Below are 23,408 nucleotides of genomic sequence, written 5' to 3'. Positions count from 1 at the left end.
CCCGCTGTGGGTGCCTGGCCCCTGACTTGGAGCGGAGCCAGAATGCAGAGCCCACACCCAGAGCTGGGAGCCCTGGGTCCCCGGGCTCAGGGCCCCCTGTCTGTGAAAGGCTGCCCAGGCCCTGGCCTTACCTACAGTGTCATTCCACGCGTCCATGGCCACCGGCCAGCCTCCCACCTCCTCTAAGATACGCAGCAGCGGCTGAGAGTCTCGTTTCTCTATCACACCTCGGGGGAGGAACAGTGGGTGGTCAGCCCCCCCCCCCCCACACACACACACAGACGTGCAGGAAGTCCACACGCCAAGCCAAAGCCCGACCCTCCCGTCAGACTATAGGACACGGAAGGGCCTGGAAAGAGCAGAGATGAGACCCAGACGTCAAGGGCGGCTTGGGCACTGATAAAAGCACGGCACCCCCAGGACAAAGAGGGCAGGAAAGGAGGACAGGCCTGGGGCTAATAGCAGGTGAGTGGGTTGGGGGGTGAGCCAGCCTGAGAGGGGCCTGGGGGCCAGGAGTGGAGACGCTCAGAGCCGCCCAGGGAATACAGTGGGTGGCCTAGAAGGGGGTGAGGGGTCAGTCTGGGTAGGAGTGCCAGCATGGGGCAGAGTGTAAAACATCACGCCTCCAGGGCCGTGACGATCTGGCAAGAAGCGTGGGAGAACTTGACCGGAAGACTAAGTGAATGTGCGAACACAGTGGGGAAACAAAGTGAGATGCCCAAATGAGAAAAGCAGGGACATCAGGGCGGGCAGCAGAGGGGGAGAACCTCACTGGGGGAGAAAGGGGCTCTAGGAGAGCCCTGATGGAGATGCAGTCGGGGGGCTGAGTGTGTGGCTTGGGGAGCTGGGGGGTGTGGTCTGTGATCTGGGGCGTGGCCTGTGGGGCTGGGGTGTGGCCTGTGGTCTGGGGAACTGGGGGTGTGGCCTGGGATGCTGAGGGTGTGGCCTGTGGTCTGGGGCGTGGCCTGGGGTGTGGCCTGGGGAACTGGAAGCATTGGCTAGAAGCGGGTGTCCCACGTGATGGGTTGTGGGCACCCTTGGCTCCTCTGGCTGGTCCTGGATTGAAAGTGGGGACAGCACTCAGGAAGCTGCCATCTTGGGCCCATTGTTAGAGGGCTATGTTTGGCTGCCTGGGCTGGATCCCAGAGAGGATGGGTTGGCTTCCTGGTGGAGGTCTTGGATCAGAGTTGTCTTTTAATATCCGGTTTTGCCATTGTCCTTTCGTATAGTCAGTCTCTCAGGCCAGAAATGCCATACAAGTGGGAGCACAGGAAGTCCCCTGGGTGCTGGCCAGTCTGGATAACTGAACTTCTGTGTCCATTGGGAGGAGAGGAGACAAGCCTGGGTGTGTGCAAGCCGTGGGGCTCATGGAGGCGTCCCCTTATAGCTGGAGTCCCAACGAGCCCTGCTGTCAGTACATGACAAACAAATCTCATCCTCCAGGAGACCCCTGGGAAAACAGCCGGCCTGAACCTTGGCGCTAAGGAGGGGCACCAGTTCCCCAGAGCAGCTGACCCACAGACTGGGTTTGCAAGCCCCCATGCAGGGACAGAGGAGCAGACAGGCCAGGTTTCCCAAGTGTGTAAGTCCTCTTAATAGAAACTAAAGCACCGAGAAATCCTGCAACACCCTCCCCACAGCGCGCACACACACACACACACACTCTTTTTTGACCAGACTTTACTCAGGCCTGTGCACTTCCTTATAAAACCCAGTTTTAACAAGAACCCTGCGGAGTCAGTTTAACCAGAACTCCCACCCTCCATATCTGGTCAGGGTCCTCATCCCTCCCCCCCCCCAGGTGACTTCTGACCACCTGGTTCGCCTTCAGTAAGACTTCTGTTGGGGTGGATTAGCCAGAATCCCTCCTCAGCCCTGAGGTTTCCTCTGGGTAATTTTCCATCCACTGACTCCACCTGCCCCTTGGCTATAAGGTCCCCGCTTATCCGGGCTGTACTTGGGGTTGAGCCCATGTCTGTCCCCCAAGGCAAAACCCCATCCCAGTGGTTCCCACACCTACTGAGATGGCCCTGAGGAAACTCTGCCTCACCAATTTTAACAAGGGTCAGGAATCATTTTTTCTTTAACACACACATTTATACACATATGCACTCATACATAGACACACATATACACATGCACACACACATACATATACACACAGACACTTTTCTTGGGGCCCCCAGCAGGCCTCTCACTGTCTTCCTCTTACCTGAACAGTGTGCTCTGTGCTGGGGGCATGGGCAGCTGGCTGTAAGTCTGTGTGCTTTGGGGGGCCTGGACCAGTGGCCGGGTGGGGGGCACAGCACACAGCTCTCTGGCCTGAGTCCTGAGGGGCACCCATTCCTCCATGCTCTGCTGCAGGGGCCAGCTCCCAGGCCCCCCACGCTCACTTTCATTAATGCATACCCCCCCCACATACACTCACTGTGGTTCATGCGTATACCCCCACGCCTACTCTCGTTCATGCCTCCTGCCTCCCCAGCCCCCCACACTCACCCTCATTCATGCAGGAGCGGTACAGCATCTTCGCCTTCTGCACGGCCGGCCGGTCCTTGCTGGTGGAATTCTCCAGCAACCCTGTGGGCCGAGGAGAAAGCTGGACAGAGGCCTGGGTGGCTGATGGGGGGCCAAGTCGAAGATCTCCACACTCAGTGAGAGATGGTCCCTCTGTTCCAGCCAGGCCTTTATCTCAGGGGATCCTCTCTCCCCTGTGCCCACTGGACAGAGGGCTCAGCAGACTGTCCCCATGGGCCCCAAGTCTGCCCTCTTGTGGGGCAGACACATAGCCTCACCAGGTGCACCCCCAGGTGGCAGCCGGCTCACCTTTGAGGATGACCTCCAGCTTGTCCCGCAGGATGTCGAAGACGCTGTACCGGGAGTTGGTCTCAGGGATCACGTGGCGCCATAACCAGCCTCCGCACGCGTACTGGTAGAAGTCGTCACAGGGTTCCTGGGACAGGTCCATGTTCTGGAGGATCCTGGCGGCTGCACACCCCCAAGTTGGCAAGGAAGAAGGGGGACCCAGCTGTGGATGCCTGAAGGGCTGTCCAACATTCAATTGTAGCTGTGTGCCCTTGGGAGTGTTAATCACTCTCTCTGAGCCTCAGTGGGGTCAGAAGCAGGGGATTCAACTTCTAGGGCCACCATATATCAGCCACATGACCTGGATCCCCATGACCTCTCTGATCCTCCATGTCTCCCTCTGCAAATCCAGGAAGCCAGCAGTCTGACAAGCGTGCCAAGGGAATGGGCCGAGGCTGCAGGCTCACAGGAGGTGCTCGTCTGGTGGCCCTGCTCTGTCAGCTCCTGGTTAGGGCCTTCTGCCCAGACTCTGTCCTTGGGGTGGTGGTGGTGGTGGGGGTGGCTCTCACCCACCACATGGGGGTTGCTTTCTGTCACAGGGCATGGCTTTGCCGCAGAACCTTGAGCATGCAGGGCCAGTGGGAGCCAGTTCCTGGCTGAATGCTCTCAGGGGAGTTGGTGGGCTGCCCCCCCAGGTCCGCCAGGCCCCCCAGGGCCCCCGTGCCTTCTAATCCACTTGGTTGGGATCTCAAAGGAAGTACCACCACAACTACCCACAACCCCAATGTGGGCAGAAAGACCGTATGTCTGAGTTTTGTCACTAGTATTTCCTCACACTAGTTCCACTTTTTTTTTTTTTTTTAAATCTGCAAGTAGCAGCATAGGGCCCCCAATTTTAAGACGAATTCCTGGGAGGAAACTTGATTAAGGATGTTCATTTGTGTGGCTTTTCTTTCTGTGAATGCAGAGGAGACCCTGGGGTTGGGTGAAGACAGGGACCTGAGCAGGTGGGAGGGTCCGGGGGGTCCAGGTTTGTGTATGTGACAAATGGGAGCAGAACCCGCTTTCTTCACCCACTGCAGTCCCGCCAGCCTGCAGGGCCAAGGCCTGCCCACCGGCCGCAATGCCCCTTGGCCTCAGGCAGGGCTGTGGGAGGTGTGGAGGGGCGGGGCTTACCTGCTATCACACAACCTGGGGTGGTGCAGATGTCACCCTTCTCCACCGGCTCCTTGATGGCTGTAGGCAAGGAGCAGACTGAGCACATAGAGGCAGATGGCACAGGTGAGGTGGGGGGGCAGGACAGGGGTGGGGCCCAGGGTGGAACAGTTGGGGCCTGGTCTCCACACCATCTCCAGCCCCCATGGGCCTCCCCATGGGACCCTGAGGGCCAGTCTGGAGGGCTGTCACACGGTGGCCCAGGCCTGAGGCCTTGATGTGGGTGAACCTCATTCTGTCTTGACTCCTGCAGTGACATGGATGCTCCTTTACACCCTCTGCCTCCACTGACCCCACAGCTGCCCCAGGCCCCCAGGGTGGAAGCTGGCCACGGTGCCCTCCTGCTGTCTGTCCAGCCAGCTCTCACCTCATCGGGGGCCAGCTCCTCCAGGCAGCCTGCCTGTACTGCCTGGCTCAGCACACCCCCTTGTGCAAATGAGCACCTGCCAGGCTCAGCAGCAGTGCCTGAGCCTGGGGGACAGTGTGACTTGTGCGACGGCTGCATCCCTGCCACTGTCCTCTGTTCCCATGGGACTCTGGGTGTCCCAGGCAGGGCCCCGCCCGCTGCCGAACACCCTGGGCCTGCCGCAAACCTGGCCTGGCCATGGGTTCCCTGCCCTTCCGCTGAGGGCCCAGCCCAGCCCGCTGGAGGCCCTGTTCCCGCCCCTGCTTGGGCGTGCTGGATGTGGGGGCAGGCTACCTCGGGGTTGTCTTTCTACAGCCATCTCCTCTTCTTGCGAGAAGCAAAGCCGGCTAGTAAGGAGTGACAGCTGCTTCCCTGGGGAGAGACAGCTCTCAGCACTGGCCTCCAGCTGGGGCAACGTGGGACAGCACTGGCATTCCCCTGTGCCCTGGGGCTCCCTGCATGGCACTGCGGCCCTCCCCTCTGCAGGGAGGGCTGGTCACCAGGGAACCAACACACGGGGACCCCAGCAGCACTCATCTCCGACCCTCTCCTAGCTTGCCAGCCCACTCCTGGACCCTCCCCACCGTGGGCCCTGCATCTGCCAGGGCCCAGGGGCCTCCTGAGACAGGACCTCTTGCCCCCAGAGAAGTTCTGCGGATGCTCTGTCCCACCTCATGCAGGGCAGGCAGCTCCTGAGGTCCTACCATGGCAGGAACAGGCTCGTTTAGGGGAAAGGATGTCCTGTGGGGGGGTCACTGTCAGACCCCTTGGCCACCCCCAGCTCCACTGTCCGCTGAAGGTGCACAGCCATCGTTCCTTCATCCCTGCTCTACACGGGGCAGGTGGGGGGGGGGACACTGCCGATCAGTGGCAGGACCTTTTGTGGTGGGCTGTCACCTCTAGCTGGAGGAGGGTGAGGGGGACGAGGAACAAGGCGGAGGGAAGGGGAGAATCAGGTCATGGGACAGTGCACGCCAGGCCTGGCCACCTTCCAGCCTGGCTGTGGCTGAATTTCCCACCGAGAGGCGTGGGCACCTGGCGGGAAGGAGGGCCGAGGACAGGGCTTGTCTGGGTCAGGGCTGGGGGCAGGGGTGAGTCCTGGTTCAGCCCTGGCCACAGAGTCTTCAGAGGGCGTGGGCAGCCAGGAAATGTGGGGTCACAGCCATTTGCAGGAATGTTAGGAAACGTGTGGTCTGGGGTGGGTGGGAGGTGTTTCTGCTGCTCTTCTGTTTGTCGCATGTTTATCCATTACACCTACACCTGCTGATGGTCAGCCAGCCAGGTGCTGGGCCCTGGAAACTCAGCCAGGAGCCTGGCACGGGGCCTGCGCTCCAGGAGCCCTCAGTGCAGCGGAAAGGAGAGAAAAGTGCTGCATGATACATGCATGGAGGCAAATCTGAGCTCCGGAGCGGAGGACAGTCCACCGATCAGAAACAGAAGAGAAGTGGTGAGTGGCTGCCGAGTCCCCACACTGCCTGCCAATCTCAGTAGCCCAGAGCTTTGGGACAAGAGATGAGATGTGACCTCAAGGGCCACGCGCTCACTGACAGAGTGGATGAGGACAAAAACGACAGGGATGAGGAGGATTTCGGCTGCTGATGAGGACGAGATGGCAGCCGTGGCCCCAACACGCAGCTGGAGACACTGCACTGCAGAGCTTTTAGAAAGCCAGCAGGGGGCTGAGGACACGAAGAAACCTAAATGGATGGTATTCCACAAAGGGATGAGCCCTCACAGGACAGAAGGGACCTGTGGCAGCTTTCACCTTGGCCAGGGCAGGGGGAGGGGGAGACTGAAGCTGGAGGAACTTGTCACAAGCCTTTTGCACCTGCACAAGGGCTGGCGTGGGGGTCACAGCGTGCCAGTCCTTTTTCACGGGGCCTCCCCTGAGGGCATGGTGGGGATGACTGAAGGCGGGGCCAGGGCAAGAAAGCTGGGAGCAACCCTATCATATGAAGAATCAGGCAAATGAGACCCCCAATCAAGAAACAAAACAAAACAAAAAAAACAAAACAACCCAAAGAATTGACTCAGAGGTGACCAGATGTCAGAGTTAGCAGACAAGGGGCCTAAAATCGCTATGATAATTAAGTGAAGGGGTCTTGTTCAGAAGATGGCAACATATGTCGATATGCGATACATTTACCAGATAAATGGAAACTAAAAAAAGAACTGAATGTAAATGCAATATAAGAAGTGAAGAATTTACTTTATAAGTTTAACGGAACTCTGAATACAGCAAAAGAAAGAATTAAATGTCGACATATTTAGGTCCATAGAAACTATCCAAAGTGAAGCATAAAGAAAAACGACGAAAAAACCGGAACTGAGGAAAACATCTACAAACCCCCAGAGCTAACATTATAGTTAATGGTGAGAGACTGGATCATTTCCCGAAGACTGGGACTAGTCAACATCGTACCAGAGGTCCTGCTAGTTCAATAAGACAAGAAAAGGAAATAAAAGGTATACAGATAGGAAAAAAAGTAATTAAACTCTCTCTATTTGCAGATGACATGGTCATCTATGTGGAAAACTCCAAAGAATCAAACAAACAAACAAAAAACTCCTAGAACTAATAAGATACTACAGCAGGTGGCTGGACACAAGGTTAATATACAAAGTCAATCACTTTCTTATGTATCAACAATGAATAATTGGAATTTGAAATTATAAAAACAATACCATTTATAATAGCACCCAAAACTGAAACAGTTAGGTGTAACTCTAACAACATATGTATAGGACCGATATGCGGAAAATTACAAAACACTAATGAAAAAAGTCAAGTACTTAAATACATGGAGGACTATTCTGTGTTCACGGATTGGAAGACAAGTTTATGAGGTGTCAGTTCTTCCTAACTTGATCTATAGATTCATAATAATACCAATCAAAGTCCCAGCAAGTCATTTTGTAGATACTGACCAAATGATTCTAAAATTTCTATGGAAAGACAAAAGGCCTAGAATAGACAACACAATGATGAAGAAAAATGAAGTTGGAAGACACACATGACTGATTTCAGTACCTATTGTAAGTCTACATGTAGTCAAGACAGTAGACTATGGGCAAAAGGAGAGACAGGTAGATCAGGGGAACAGAATGAAGAGCCCAGAAACAGAGCCACACAAATATTGCCAACTGATGACAAAGGAGCAAGCAACTCAATGGAGAAAGGATAGTCATTCAGTAAGAATTCCGAATAGGACAACTACACATCCATATACAAAACAAACTGAAAGTCTCAGACACAGACCCTACACCTTATACAAAAATTAACTTAGAATGAGCCACAGATATAAATACAGTATGCAAAGCTATAAAACTTCTTGAAGAAAACACAGGAGAAAATCTACATGGCCTTGCCATTGGTGCTGACTTTGAAAATACAACACAAATAGCACAATCCATGCAAGGAAAAAAAATTGGTAAGTTAGACTTGATTAAAATTAAAAACTTCTGCTCTGTGAAAGACTTGTGAAGAGAATGAAAAGATGGGACAAAATATCTACAAACATATATCTGATAAAATTCTTGTATCCAAAATGTACAAAGAACTCTTAAAACTCAACAATGAGAAAAGAAACATTCCAATTAAAAAAGATATGGAAAGACATGTCACCACAGAAAAGACACAGTTGGAAAGTAAACATCCACCCAGTCTAGTTTCCTTCCGTCACCATATGTTTGACCCCCTTTACGCACTTCGCCCTCCCTCCGACCCCTTCCCCTCTAGTGAGCAACCCTTGGTTGCCTGTATCTATGAGTTTATTTTCATTTGTTTTGTCAGTCCACTTGTTACTTTCTGTTTTGCATCCCATATATGAGTGAAATCATACAATTCTGTCCTTTTCCACCTGACTTACTTCACTTCGCATAATATTCTCAAGATCTATCCTTGCTGCAAATGGCAGTGTTTCATCTTTTTTATAGCTGAGTAATATTCGTGTGTGTGTGTGTGTGTGTGTGTGTGTGTGTGTGTGTCTCACATCTTCTTTATCCATTCATCCATCAATGAACACGTAGGTTGTTTCCATGTCTCGGATATTGTAAATAAGGCTGCTACGAATATAAGGGTACATATATCATTGTGAATACGTGTTTTCATAGTTTTTGGATAAAGACCCAGGAATGGAATTGCCGGGTCATCAGGTAGCTCTATTCGTCAATTTTTGAGGCGCCTCCACACTGTTGTGCATCACGGCTGCACCCATTTACACTCCCACCGTCAGTGCACGAGCGCTCCTTCTTCCCCACATCCTCGCCAATGCTTTGTTATCTCTTGTCTTTTTGATGACTGCCATTCTAACAGGGGTGAAGTGGCATCTCATTGTGGTCTTGATAGCAAAAATATATCTAAAAGTTGAAAGTAAACTAAAGACATGTCAGATGCAAGCTGAGAGAATGTGTCTGCATCACACGTGCACTACAACAAACGCTGAAGACCTATCTTCATACAGAAAGAACATGAAACCAGTTGGAAGCCCAGATTGGTGGGAAGAAACATCGAGCGCCGGAAAGCGAAAACAAGGGTAAGTTGGGTGAATACAGTGTTACGGAGATCAGAAGCACTGTTTCCGGTCTCGTTTCCAGTCTAGTCAGACACATCAAGAACACAGTACCCGCGCTGAAGAGGTTCACACCGCCTCCATACTTGCATCCCTTTCTGATTATCTCCACGCCTTCCCAGCACAGGCTGCCACAGCCTCCCCATCGGGGGAATTCCTGGGCTCAGTTTATCAGGTGCAGCCTCTTGAGCTCCCTGAAGATACACTGGGCTCTTGCGGCCACATTTCCCAAAGTGACACAGGCGAGAGAGAGAGTCGTTTTCCACCTTGCCCTTTAACTTATGTTGCCTCATTCAATTGTCACAAGAAGTGTGCACAATTCACCATTTCCATTTTGCTCACAAGAAAACTGACAGGGAGGTGGGGCGATGCACCCAAGTCCCCAGGACTGGCAGAGTTTGGATTCCCAGTGCTCACATTCTCATTCCAAACCTTCGTTCTCCCAAGCGTAAGAGAAAGCAGAACAGCAAAGCCCTTCGGACACAAAAGCTGAACAGAAACGAAGTCTTCCTCTACTGCTAACATAGGATCAACAGGAAGCACGACCAACAGACCCCACACAAGGATATTGGTCTCCTTCATTATTCCAGAAGGGACTTGCTTTCCTGACTACCCAGTCGACATATAATCTGCTCTGTGTTCTTGCATATTTGCATATAATATGCAAATTATTTTCAAATAGACTCTACCTTAAAAAACAATTTTGCCATTTCCTCTGAAAGTTTTGTTCTCTTCTAAAGGTTGGCCTTGATTTAAACACTTTATGTTTCCTGTCTCTGTCTCTCTCCTCTTCCTGTTTCTCTCTCTCAAAAAATAAGAAAGAGGGTTACGAAGAAGTGTGATGGGTGGAAAGTAACCATCATCCCCAGGAAACGTGTAACCACAGGCTGGCTGTCATGCAGGTGTGAGGTGTGGGTGTACAGACTGTGTGGTCCAGGAAACCTGCAGCTGAGAAGTTCATTTCAAGTATTCCAGGCTGGTAACATCCCAGGTCCCCGAGGGAAACAAACACACATATTCTCCAGAGGAAAACTTCTCAGCCTTGGTAACACAGGATTCCCAAGGTAAAGCCAATTAGAACATGAATTCATACCTATGAAAAGACAAGCTTCCCTGAGTGAGAAACAACAAACAGACTAGAACCCCAAAGATTTCATAGCTTGGGATTATCTGATCCAGATGTATGGAAGATGGAATCAGGGGCCCAAATCTCGACTCCTCTCCGCATCCAGGCCTTTGCCACGTGACTTCACAGTTATTCCCAAAGGGACACAGGACACGTACCCCTCTCTCTGCTGTTTGTTTTCCCCTGAGGTTTGCTTGGCCAGTAGGACGAGGTGAGAAGGACATATTCCCGTTCTGCACCTAGGTCCTAAGAGGCCTGTGTGCTTTACCTTGTCCTCTCGAGCTTCTGCCAGGGGAGGGATATGCCCAAGCCTGCTTGCTGGTCCTCGCAGGATGACAAAATGCACATGGAACAGAGCTGCCCCAGCTGAGGCTGACCTAGATCAGCTGACCCCAGCCAACCTAGGGTATGTCTCATGGTAAACAGTTGTTGTTTTAAGCCCCTGAGTGTTGGGGTGGTTTGTTAAGCAACAATAGCTAGCCGGTGCAGGAAATAATCCAAGTATGTTTGAAATACTGAAAGAAGTAAAAGAACTGAAAACGAGGGCAAGAAACGATTTTAAAAGAATCAATTTGAAAATCAACTGAAAATTCTAGAAACAAACAAAAATATAGTTGCCGAGATTAAATTTTTTAAAAATCCAAAATGGACAGGGTAAGTAGCAGATATAACAGCTGAAGAGAGATTCAGTGATTTGAAATGTAGTTCTAAAGAATTTACCCAGAATGCAGGACAAAGTCAAAGAGATGGGAACTTTTTCCAAAGAGACATGGAGAGGAGAGAAAATTTGATCATACATGTAAGGAGGATTTTTTAAGGGAAGCACAGAAATAATGTGGAAGACACAATACTCAAAAAGATAGTGGTGACCGTTTTCCAAAATGAATCAATGTTATAATGATTAGATGCAGGAATCGCAACAGACCCAAAGTGGAACAAATAAAAGGAACGTCATAGCTAGACACCTCATGGAATACCAAAGACAAAGAGAAACCAGATCAGAGGGAAGGACACTAAACCTGAAGAAAGAACTACAGTTATATTGCACCAGATTTCTGAACAGCAGCAATGAAAGTGAGAAGACAGTGACACAAAATCTTGAAGCTATTGAGAGAAAACAACTAAGCCCAGAATTGTTTAACCAGTTAAAGTGTCACTGAAGGTTGAGTACTAAATAATTAATAAACAAAAACTAAGAGTTTACTGCTGAGAGCTTGTTATAGCACAGATTCAGAGGTCTTACCCTGCACAGCCTGTTATGGTCTGAATGCTTGTGTTCTCCCCCTAATTCCTATATTGGAGCCCCAAACCCCAAATGTGACTGTATTTGGAGAGAGAGCCTGGGATAAAGGTTAAATGAGATCACAAGGGTGGGGCCCTCATCTGATAGGGTTGGTGCACTTAGAAGAAAGAAGAAGAGACACCAGACCTCTCTCTCCACCATATGAGGACACAGCGAGAAGGCGGCCGTCTGCAAGCCCAGAAGAGAGACCTCACCAGGAACTGAATTGGCCAGTATCTTGACCCTGGATGTCTTCCTTCCAGAACTGTGGAAGGAATTTCTCTTGCTTAAGTCACCCAGCCTATGGTGTTTCCTTATGTCAGCCCGAGCAGACTGAGACAGGGCCCAAGGTCTGGATTTTTAACAATTGCCTTGGTTATTCTGATTATCAAGCAAGTTTGGCAAACACTGTCCTAAAGCAGTGCTTCCCAAACTTCAGTGCCGGTGAATTACCTGGGGATCAAATGTAGATTCTCATCCAGTAGCCTGGGCTGGGCCCTGAGTTTCTGAATCTGTAACAAGCTCCCAGGTGACGCCGGCACCTCTGCTCCATGGACCGCACTTTGAGTATGTGTACTTCAGAAAGAAGAAAAGTTATTTCATAAGGACTGCCTGACATGTAAGAGGGATGATGAGCAAAAGGATTGACTAGGATTGGGAAAATCTAAATTAGCATTGACTGTATTGAATAACGTTGCCTATGTGTAGTCAATAAAAGAATTAAAAACCAAATACATACCCACAATAACGCGATTGGGACGGAGGCTGAGAAGAGAAACTGTCCTAAATGCTTGTGTTGTTTGGAGAAATATGGAGATACTGATTAGCTGAATATTTTATCAAGTTAAATATGCATACAGAAATTTAAGGTACAGTAGTGCTGCTTTCTGCTTAGGCCATCACAAGCCATAGTAGACTTCCATTCCCATCCTAACAAGAAAATTCCAGATAATCTACAAAAATCACAACTTTCCGGGAGCCCATCTAGGACCTGAGGTCAGAAGGTAACCAGGAAAACAATCGCAGAGAGACAAGCCCCTCCCAGGAGAGACAGGACACATGAACTATGTCACCTTTGAGAGGACGCAGAAATAAGACATGGGCACCATACAAGTGAGTAAGAAGAAACCAGATAAAATTGTAACAAATTCCTAAAAATCAAGCGTAAGTTAGCTTGCCAGTTTGGACAACTGGGGCTCGCAACGTAAGAAGATTTCTGATTCACAAGTGCTTTCCATGGGTCTTTAGCAGGTGCCAATGAGAAAGACTGTAGCTAGGTCTCAGGTGATCATAGAGAGGACCTTGGTGGCGCAGGCACTCAGCAGGTCATCTGCTTCTATTCAGGCACAGGCACGAGGCTCCTCCTGCTTGCCTGGACCTCCTCATGTCGGAAGCAAGAGCTTGAGGCCACTGGCTAAGGATAGTGAACAATGTCACCCCTGGGGACCAGGAGGAATCCACTGCTCCATAGGAGGGTCAGCAGTAAAGAGTTCCTGCCTATGGGAGAGGGACAGGAGACTCTTGTGGTTCCCAGATCTTAGGCTGACATAAAGTTGAGGTCTGCTGCCACTAGGAGAGGGGCAGGGAAATTGGGGAGAAGGCAAAGTTTGATGACCATGGGGATCAGGGATGCTGAGATAGCTCCACTCCAGGGCCTGGGCACAACAGGCATGCCAAAGTCTGAGATTGGGCCAGGGTACCAGAGATTCCCCCCACCCCAGCATGAGCCCAGGACTGAGGGTAACAAGAGTGAAATCAACCCCCCAAATCAGCTAACTCCTGACAAGATTAATTCAATCCTGCACACGAACTGACTAATAGAAGAACAGGTGTGTCTATTTCTGGGTGTAAATACTGTTTACCTCAGTCTCTACTCTTCGTCTCATCATGTCCAACATTCAGTAAAAATGTATGAGACACACACATGCAAAAGCAAGAAAAAGCAACCCACTGCCACAAGATAAAGCAATCAATAGAACTAGACTCAGAGACACCCCAGATATTGGCTCTATCAGAGAAGGATTTTAACTGATTAATATGTTAAAGGTTCCAATGGAAAAGGTGGATAACATTCATGAACAGATAAGAAATTTCAGCAAAGAGCTGAAAACTATAAAAAGGAGTCATACAGAAATACCAGAAATTAAAAGCACATTGTTAGAAGTGAAGAATTTCTTTGGCTGGCTGACCAGCATACTGGATACAGCTGAGGGAAGAGACAGTTAACTTGAAGACTAATTAGAGTCAAACTCTTTAAACTGTATCACAAAGAATAAAAGAGTGAACAAAAACTGAACAGAGCACCCAAATACTGTGGGATAACATAAGCCATCCAACAGACATGTATGTGGAGTCCTGGGAAGAGAGAAACGATGTACCTGTGTCAAGAGGGTGGGGTTCTGGGCTGCTGAAGGAGTTAAATCTGCCTTCTATTTGGGACGTCAATAACAACATTGATAATGGGTCAACGACAACATCTGATATTTTGTCATTAAATATGATCATGAATAGCACAATAGACTTTTTTTCCTAAGTGTTATTGATGTATTAAATCATTCAACACCAAGGTGAGCCTCTAATATTGTACTATATTATGTTCCATTATACAGATGAGGAAACTGAGGCACAGAGGTGCGAAGGAAACCTTCCAAGATCACACAGATGGGATGTGAGAGAGCTGGCCTGCCCAGCTGTCAGACTGAGGAGCCTGGGTGATAACCACAACCTTATAGTGTGTGCCCATGACCTGACACTGATACTAAAGAAAGAAGGCCCAAGAGCAGGCTTAGAACACGAGAAGACACTCCAGTCCAGGAACTGGCAATATTTTTCCGTAAAGGGCCAGATAGTTAAGTATGTTAGGCTGTGGTCCACAAACTGTCTCACCTGTTCACTTAGCTCTTGTAGCATGAAGACATCCATAGACAATACATAAATGAACGGCACAGCTGTGTGCCAATAAAACTTTATTTACAAAAACAGGCAGTGGGCCAGATTTGTGGGCCTCTGCACTAGACAATGAACATGGCAGGAGTTGCAGGCATGGGATTGTATTTCCCACTGTAATTTTTATAAAAACATTTGATTTTCTGAAAAGGATTGCTCTGTAACTTTTATTTTATTTTATTTTTAAATATTAAAACAAAACAAAAAAACGAAGATAACCATGAAAAGGACAGAAATGTCAAACTTCCAAGCTAGTTGGGAGAAAATGGGAGTGAAAAATAATAGATCAATCCAAAAAAAAAGGCAAGAAAAGAGGCAAAAGAAGCACAAAAGAACACAATAGGGAAACCGTACATTTCAGACACCACAGAGAACGCAGACTAAATCTTCCAGATAAAAGGCAGGTAAAGACCAGCTATCTCCCTATTGCAAGAGACACAGCGGAAGCTAATGACACAAAATTTCAACAAAAAGGATTGGAAAAATAGACAACACAAATGCTAATGAATACTTATGTATTAGGCTTATATCAGACAAAGGAGCATTGAAAACCAAACAGAATTTACGGCAAAAAGCATTGCTAAGATAGAAAGGGTCAGAACATAATTCTATGTAGTGGTAGACATACTAGTTCTAAATTTCAATTCACATAATAATGTAGCCTTAGAATCGGTGAATTGATACTTGACGTAACTATAACTACAGGGAAAAATGGTAGTTCTCAGGTGCAAGGTTTTAACACACATCCTTCAATAATAGAAAGATCAAGAAAATGAGTAAAGCAAGCGTATAGAAGATTTGATTAATCTAATGGATCTGTCTCTCTCTTTCTCTCTCTGTCCGTCTCCATCTCCATCTCTGTATCTTCGTTTTCATCTAACAGTTAGTGATTGGCTGTATTCCACAAGCACACTTGGATTGCTTATAAAACTGACCATGCGTTAGCCTTTAAATAAGCAAGCCTCAGCAAATATCAAAGGATCAATCACATCACATAAACCATGGTTTCTGATAATGCAATTAAGTTAGAAACCAATTTAGAAAAAGGTAACTAAAAACATCACCACGCATCTGGAAATTACAATAACAAAGATTTCCAAATCGCTCATGAATCAAAAATTCATAGTGGAAATGAGAAAATACTTAGAAATAAATCGTAACACTGCATGCAAACCTGTCCATGAGCTCAACCCGGACCTGAGGCTGAGAACAGCTGTGGGGTCATTTTTGGGAGTCTGGGCACAGCAGTCCTGACTGGATCCCTGGCAGAGACCCCACTTGTATTTAGGGAATGGTGAGGAGGGGGAGGCAAGATGGGCAGGGAGGGTCCCTCCTGTTGGGGTGGGCTCTGTGCTCTGCACAACCCAGGAGAAGATGGGGCCCCTTGTACCCACAGCGGGGTTGGGTGGGGTCAGCCCTGTCCCCAGGAAGCCTCTAAGCTGGGAGTTTTCAGCCCAGGGAGCCCTGAATAGAGGTTTCCTGGGGCCTGGGCTTCCTGGCGCTCTCTGTGCAGCAAGTGAGCCTTTCCTTGCCACATGTCCATGGAGCTGGCAGTGCCCATCTGCAGTGGCAGGAGCCCAAGAGAGCCCAGGAGGGGCCAGAGAGCACAGCAGCTGGCACCTGGTCAGGCCAAGAACAGCAGGGGGTGGTGCCCACCACATCCACAGGCTGCACCCACTTCAGGTTCATAGAAACAGCCTTGCCCAGAGACCCATGGAGCCCCACCGTGGGGCAGACGGCTTTGGCCAGTGAGGGAACATTCCAGGAACAAAGGCTGTGCTGCCCTATTCTTGAGAGTGCAGCGGAAGGGAGTGCTTCTGTTGATTCTCCTGAGTCTTGACCCTCCACCCGCGGGAAGAGCAACACAGCACCTGCCGGCAGCTGGACACCTGATGGAGACGCCCCCCTCCCCCCAGAGGGTAGCATGGCCCAGCTGGGATTTGACCCGGGCTGCCTGGTGCCCAGGTGTATGTACGTGAGTCCCTGGACCTGAGAGGAGGACAGTCCCGGATCCTCCACGTGGCCTGAGGGGTGAAGGGGTTGGGCCGCGGACTGTGATTGGGGGTGTTCCTGCAGGGCAGCCCTAGCCTCGCCGCCATCTCTCCGGGACCCCAGCCCGGCTCCCTCCCACCCTCTTGCAATAAGAGAGCCTGTCTAGGAAGCCACGAGGCCAGGGGAAGAGGCTAAGATCCCCGTAGGTCCTTGCCCCAGGGTGGCCATGGAGGTGCCGCGGGGCCCTAGCAGCGGAGTGCGGGCTCCTGCTGCTGGGCCGGCTGGGAACTGCAGCGCACCGTGCGGGAGGGGAGGGGGCCGAGCGAGGGGCGGGGGACGTGGTATGCGGCATCTCGGCAGCCCGCAGAAGCGGGGGGTTCAGAGGCTGCATAAGCAGCCATGCCCTAGGCCGTGCTTGGGCAGAGCCTTCTGGAAGGGGCCCCGGAACCCCCGCAGGTCAGTGACCCTCCTCCCGAGTCCGTGGCACAGCCCTGCGGTCTCCGGTGCCCAGTGAGACCTCGCCTGCCCCACCTGACAGGGCTGGCTCCTCTTGGGTGGGTGGGCACGAAGACCTTTTGGCGGGCGCTGGGGGCCAGCCACTGTGAGCAGTGTCCTGGGGCGGCGGGCCTGAGGGAGGGGCCACTTCACTCACCTCTGCTGTGGGCATAGAGGACGCCCAGGGTCACCAGGGCGCCTGTCACCAGGAGCAGCAGGAGCAGCAGCACCCCCTCCAGGAAGCCTGGGCGCTTCTGCCCCGAGGGGCCGGCAATCTCCACCATCCCCATTGGGCTTTCGGGCCTCCCCATCACCAAGTCTCTAAAAGGGGGACAGTGCACAGCTGAGCAACCCCAAGGCCAAGGGCAGGAACAGCGTCCACCCAGGGCAGGGGAGAGGCAGTATGGAGCTTTTGAGTTCCTGTCCGAGGCTGGAAGGGCCCGAAGCTGGTTGGGAGCAGTGTCGGGTCCTTTTGGGGTGCTCAGCCCCTCTCTCCATTGCCAAGTACACAGCCGGCCCAGGAGCCTGTCTCAGGGCTTTCCACACCTACTTGGGTTGGAGTCTCTGAGTGCCCGGAAGTCCCTGGAATGCAGGAGCCCAGCCTGCTGGCCCTGGTGGCAGTCTCTTCTAGAGGCCTGCCTCTCCAAGCCCACTCTCTGGCACGCGGTGGTCTGGGGACCCTCTGATCACAGCTTGGGGTCCAGGTGCCAGACCCAGGAGGCCCAGCTCTCTGTGTTTGTCGAGGGGCCACTGCAGTGGAGCCTGCCTGGGGCACACTCACATGCATGCACACACCCACATGCACTCAAGCACATGCATGTGATTGTGCACGTGTGCTCCCATGTGTGCATGTGTGCATGTGCACACATCTGCATGTGAGTCACGCACATGTGTAGGAGAGTGTGAGCATGTGTGCACGTGCTCCTTTGTGTGTGTCACGTGTGTGCATGTGTGTGTGCACACCTTTGCTGGCACGCAGAGCCCTGCCCCTGAAAGCTGCCCGGGCACCTGGGCAGCAGCTGGCTGCTGTCTTCACCACAGGACCTGCTCACACCCCTGATGTCTGCGCCCCAGTGCCCAGCCCTGCACGAGGGGGGCTGGCACTCTGAGAGAAGCCTGAGGAGACAAACCCAGTCTTGCACTTGGTGGGTCACGTGGGGCTGTCGAGACCCCCCAGGGCTGTGTTAGATGTTCTCACCGGCCAGCACCCGAGGTTCTGCCTGTGTTCAGTTCCCACTCACAGGGGGTCTTAGGCGGGTCTCTTACTTTTCTGGGCATCCCCTGCCACATGCCCCACCTTAGAGAAGGCAGGCCTGCTCTGACTTCAGGGTCCTCTGGCCCCCCATCAGCTCTCACGGTGCCCCCTGCTGTCCTCCCTTCCCCAGATCCCTGCCTGCTGCCCAGCTCTCCCTGAAAGTCTCTGCTCAAGGTCACTCCCAGTGAGGCGAGGTCTTCCCTGGGCTCCCAGTTCTTCCACACAGCCCCCCCCCGCCCCCCCACACTCCAGACCTGACTTCGGTTTCACCACCAGGTATACGCCCCTTATTTCTGTTTCCATTTCCATCTCCCCCTCAGGAACATCACCATCAGAGGCTCCATCTGCCTGGGTCCCAGCACCTAGATTGGTGTCCACCACCCCAAGGCATCAACCAACATTTGGTGAATGAATGAATGGTGAATGAATGAATGAATCAATTAGGTTGGACAGGTCCAGATTGTCTTACTTTAATCAGGACAAATGAATTCTCTCACTTATTCTGGTATTCCACTTCATTCTGTCCTGCTGACTGCTGGGGACTCACATGACAAAAAGGCACATACTCGATAAAACCCTTCAAATCCAGGGCTGGGGGCAAAGCCAAGCTTTCTGCTAGAGCAGCAGCAGGGGGGCCACTGAGAGCCTCACCTGAGGCCTCTCCAGGCTGTTGAGGCCTGGAAGACGAGGGCCTGACAGAACTATGCCGGGGTTGGGAGCTACCTGCCCAAGTCCCAGTGAAGCTGAACACAAAATGCCTCGCCCGCCCCCTGTAAATTGGGCTGGGCGCTTGGAAGTTGTTCTCAGGGTGCTGCCCAGGAGAGCTGGCCCGGCAGGCAGGCCCCTCGCTTTGCTCACCTTCAGGTCACTCGGGAATGGCTCTCACCTGCAGGCAGGCAGGTCTCCGCAGGCTGGGTCAGGATGGCCTAGAGTTTTGGTGAGTCAGGGTCAGGTGGGAGGGGCTCCCAGGGGCAGGAGAGCAGTGGCTTCAGGAGGGTTAAGTGAAGCTGGTGCTGGCTTCAGGCTTCCGGGCCTCCTTTGTGATGTAGGTGTGGTTCCCTGAGGGCAGTGACCCTCTCCTAGTTACAGTCAATGAGTTCCATCTGGGATTGGTGTGGGGGGAGGGATCAGAGAGCAGCTCCTGGGGCCTGGCTCCCGCTACGTGGGTGTCCCTTCCAGGGCCTCTGGCCCTGCCAGCTGACCCCTGTGCTCCCTCACTTTGACCCTGCAGTCCAGAGGGCCCCAGGGGCTGCTGGGAAGGAAGGCCAGAGCCTTCGCCCACCCTGCCCATCTTGCCTGAACTGTCGGGACCAGAGAACCACGTTAGCTGTTGCTGGGGTTTTCAAAGACCCCGCGTGGGGTTCCTTCCCCTTTAGTCTCCAGTGAGGATGCTGGGTTCTGGGGGTCTTGCCAGGTGTAGGGGAAGTGGGCGTTCCTACTTATTATGATAGGGGGTGGGGCTGCCAAGGAAGGTCCCCACCTAGAGATGCCCACATTCAACTAGCCTGGGGCTCAGTCTCCTCTGTCCCTGGGGGCTCAAGGCTCAGATGCTAATCCCCAGGGGGCTGGAAGCCCTGGCGGGGGGAGCAGAGAGGGACTTCTGGGCTTGGCAGGTGCCCCAGATTGTGAATCAGCCTCCTCAGCTCTGCTGTCAGGGGCCGGGGGCTCTGGGCAGAGCAGGCCCTTCAGAACCCAGACTCCTTTCTCCAGGCCTGACTCTGTTACCAGTGCCGTCCTGCTTCCTTTTCAGAATCCTATGAAAGAGTGGTCCCCCCAGGACTCTCTGAGGGTGTCTGGGTGGGGCTGGGTCACTCACCAGATGGCCCGTGCTGGGTCCTGTTGGAAGCACGGGGTCATGTTCAGGTTGCCTCAGGTTAAACCAGGCCCTGGGAGGGCAGCACTGTGGGGGCTCAGATCCCCCACACCACCCCCAGAGCCCAGGGGACACTCTCCTCAGCCCCCTGGCTGTCTCCCAGCAGCCCCATCAGAAGGCCCAGAAACCCACCCACGGCTGCACGTGGTGACAGTGAAGTACAGGCAGCAGCAGGGCGGTCCCGTGCATCGGACCCTCCCAAGTGTCCTGGGGCACTTACGGGGAGAAAAGGATCTGCTGGGGTCTCCGCAGGCTCAGCTCCAGTCACAGCCAGTCAGAGAAGCCCACGGCGGCCCCGAAGGTCCCTGTGTCTCAAAGCCTCAGGGCTGGTATTGCTCAAAGCCAAACACACACTTGGTCCTGCACGTGGCATGGTTACAATGTCGGCTGCATTTACAATTTTTCACCAAGTTTCTTATGAAAAGTGAGGGCACTGATGGGGGAAGGAATGGGACCCTGAAACTAGGACGGAGAATGTCTGGTCTCACTCAGATGAAGCTGAGAACCTTGAACCCCCAAGTCCTCTGAACCCCTCGTTACAAACCTGTGAGAACCTCCCATGGGTTGGGGGCCTAGAAAGTGGATGTTTATCCTACTCAACCCTTCCCCCCACCAGCTGCTGACTCTAGACCCAAAAGTAAGGTTGGATCTCAGCATGCTGGGGGGCGGGGGTCAAGTGCAAAGGCTGACCCAGGAGGAAATAGCATATGCACCCCACCAACTGCAGGATTTCATTAACTCACCCTGAGAAACCTGGGAATTCCATGTGGGAGCAGAGTGTATGGGGGTCGGGCCAAGGCAGAGGGAACACAGCACTGGGCTGGCTCTGTCCACACGGGTACACCCGCCAGAGATACTGAAGGTCACAGGTTGGCTCACATCCACTGCCGAAGTGACTGATGGCTCACTTGGTGGCCCCTGTTAGTGGAGACGCCGGGAGGGACCCCAAAGTTCCAGGGAGATAACGTGTGGAGTGGATGATCCTGTGTGACCAGGGCATCCCACGACAGCCCCCACGAGGGTCACAGGCCTTATTTCTTCTTAGCTCTATTGCTGCGATAAACCACAGGAACACACTTCTGAATTCTGAACTGTCCTTGCATTCTGGGTACTCTGCTCATGCTGTATTAGCCTTTAAATGTGCCATTGGATTTGGCTTTGTTGGGGTTGCACTTAAGATTTTGGAACTGGTAATTGATAAATGAATTTGGTTGTGGCTCTCACTTGGTTGAGATTATGCTTTCTTTGAAAAAGAACTTTGAAGCCTTTCTTCTTGGCTATGGAGAAGCTCAAAGTGGCCTGGAGTCGACTGTTCTGGCTGCTGGATTTTCCCGACGCCACCAGCATTTGGCCTGCTCCGCGGGGAGCTCCTTCACGACCTTCTCTTTCCCTCCTTGGTAACTTGCCTGTGTAAGCGCTATGTCTATCCTGGCGATGTGGGAGAGCTCCCTCACTACAAAAGTCTTAAGCCTCCCTCACTATAGAAAATTTAAGTCTCCTTTTCCCTGGTTTCTCAGCTCCTTAGCCCCGGGCTTTGATTACTCTTCTGATCAGTGTCTGAATCCTAGACTAAAGATTTCTCTTAGCCTGAATCACAGAATGTCTCTCAGGTAACTGCTTAAAAGCCTGTGACTTCCCATCATCCCCCAAGCCATTCCGGACCTAACTCTTGGCCATCCCAGAAACCAAATAGTCTTTAACATTCCCCCAGGCCAGGATACTTGTTGATTGTAATCACTGAAGCCTAATGTTCTTTCCAACCCATTCTGGGCCCAGCTTGAGGACAACTGAAGCCACCTAAATGACTGGTTGAATGGCCACAGGCTCAATAGAGCTAACGGATTTATTAATTAAAATCTATTTTTCCTCATTCAGGGGCCTTGGGAATACAGAGGATAACCCAGCAAGATTGCCAGTCGCAACCAAAGAAGCCAATACGATCTTCCAGTTGGATCCTGAGACCCCCTTCCTCTCATCTGAGATCAGACAGGGTGAGAGTTCCGTGAATCCCCCAAGAGGTAGGGACAGCTCTACGCCGCTGCCCAGCAGGAAGCAGATACAGAACAGACCTGTCCCTCACCTTCCCACAGAGATTTTTACGGGGATCACCGTTTCTCAAGGGAAAAACAAGGCAGGCAGTTAGAGATAGGCATGGGTCTCTGCATTACCACCCAGAAGACCTCCCCTCTCTGTCCCCCTCTCTGTCCGAAACTTCCCCTTTTCATTGTAAACAAATGGGTACAAGATACCCAACCAGATCAAACCGGCCACTCCCACCTGCGCAGCTTAAAACAGATGACGTAATAGCCTCTTGTCAATCACAGGTGTCAATGAAATGGTCCCACGCCCAGAAAGGAACAGCCCATTCTAGAGAAAAAAGGATAAAATCTCCAAGTCCTCGCCAGTCAGGCCCCTTTTTAGCCCGGGCCCTTGGCCCTTTGGGCCTTTGCCTTTTGAGCCTCTCCTTTTGCTCGGCCTGCTCCAAACTCTTTGGAGTGTGTTTTTTCTCCTAATAATGTCACCTGGGGCCCTTGAGCCAGTGACTACTGCTTAGGTCCGCTTCTATTTCTTGGACATGTTCTATCTCTTCTAATATACTACGCTTTCACCACTTTATTTCTGTGTCTCGTTCAATTCCAAGAAGGGCCCACCCTCCAGTAACACTGGAGTCAGTTTAGTTAGGTAATATTTTCCTAGGAACTAATCCATTTCATCCAGGCCTTCAATTTTTAGAGCTGAGAAAAGTAATTTCTTACAATTCTTTTCGTTTCCTTTGTCTCTGTCACTTTGTCCTTGTCACTTTTAAAAATTTTGTGCCTGTCATGTAAGTGCCTGACTTTAAGCTTTGGATTGCCATTTCGGAAGACATCCATCTCAAATAAACTTATCGCCAGCTTGCACAACCCCCAGATAAGGAACTAGGCCACCCTCACACAAGAAGTTCCTCTTTCAGAAAATCCTGGGGACCCAGATGACTGATGGCTTAGGTGACCTGCCTCTAGTTGCCAGAGACCTAATCGCTTCTCTTATGCTCCAGATTAGACAATAATGAAGGACCCCCCAAAACCCAACACTCCACTCGAGGACCCTCATCAAGGGAGAGCCCCAGGCCCACACACTTTCTCTACCCTTGACCTTGCTGTGCGGCCCAGGTGAGCTGCACACCCTCCAGGACCTGTGAGTAATAAATCTTGTTCTTCCACGTTCCCTGATGGCTTTTGCTGAGGTGTGTCCTGACATCACACTAACTGCAACACTGGCTCCGAAAGGGGACATGTCTGTGGGGCCCAGGGAAGGGCCCCAGGCATTCCTAGCCGAGCGTCACTGTCAGCAGGCTAGGGTGACACAAACGTCTCTGTGCTTTTTCCTTCCTTCTTGTCGGCGATTGGCTCATCTATTTTATCGTATTTTTGAATAATCATATTTTGGATTTAGTAGTGCT

At 51.6% G+C, this 23,408-nt stretch overlaps 1 protein-coding gene and 2 long non-coding RNA genes across 12 annotated transcripts in view; 2 read left to right on the top strand and 1 right to left on the bottom strand.

The window, feature by feature from the left end:
* MMEL1 (membrane metalloendopeptidase like 1) overlaps window positions 1-17,614 on the bottom strand; it is a 31,187-nt gene extending 13,573 nt beyond the window's left edge. For 2 of the 5 annotated variants that reach the window (XM_074334232.1, XM_074334234.1), the window contains exons 1-5: window positions 16,996-17,597; window positions 3,982-4,041; window positions 2,827-2,988; window positions 2,500-2,580; window positions 132-227 (exon numbers count right to left, since the gene is read on the bottom strand). In XM_074334232.1, the coding sequence (XP_074190333.1) occupies window positions 132-227; window positions 2,500-2,580; window positions 2,827-2,988; window positions 3,982-4,041; window positions 16,996-17,149 (553 nt within the window). In that variant the 5' untranslated portion in view covers window positions 17,150-17,597. Of the gene's footprint in view, window positions 1-131; window positions 228-2,499; window positions 2,581-2,826; window positions 2,989-3,981; window positions 4,042-4,720; window positions 4,799-16,995 lie in introns of all 5 variants that reach the window. The other 3 variants (XM_074334235.1, XR_012497095.1, XM_074334233.1) reach the window with 3 other exon arrangements.
* On the top strand, window positions 576-2,989 carry LOC141572061 (uncharacterized). Its single transcript, XR_012497102.1, has 4 exons — window positions 576-709; window positions 1,230-1,345; window positions 1,444-1,582; window positions 2,858-2,989. It is a non-coding gene; the product is annotated as an uncharacterized LOC141572061 (long non-coding RNA).
* The window catches only part of LOC141572060 (uncharacterized), a 14,061-nt gene continuing 7,337 nt past the window's right edge, over window positions 16,685-23,408 (top strand). For 3 of the 6 annotated variants that reach the window (XR_012497101.1, XR_012497096.1, XR_012497097.1), the window contains exon 1: window positions 20,509-23,143. This is a non-coding gene — a long non-coding RNA (uncharacterized LOC141572060). Of the gene's footprint in view, window positions 16,800-20,508; window positions 23,144-23,408 lie in introns of those variants that run through there. The other 3 variants (XR_012497099.1, XR_012497098.1, XR_012497100.1) reach the window with 3 other exon arrangements.

Source organism: Rhinolophus sinicus, linkage group LG06, assembly GCF_036562045.2.
Source record: "Rhinolophus sinicus isolate RSC01 linkage group LG06, ASM3656204v1, whole genome shotgun sequence".
NCBI lineage: Eukaryota > Metazoa > Chordata > Mammalia > Chiroptera > Rhinolophidae > Rhinolophus > Rhinolophus sinicus.
Note: the sequence above shows the minus strand (reverse complement) of the source record. Positions and strands in the feature narration are given on the sequence as shown.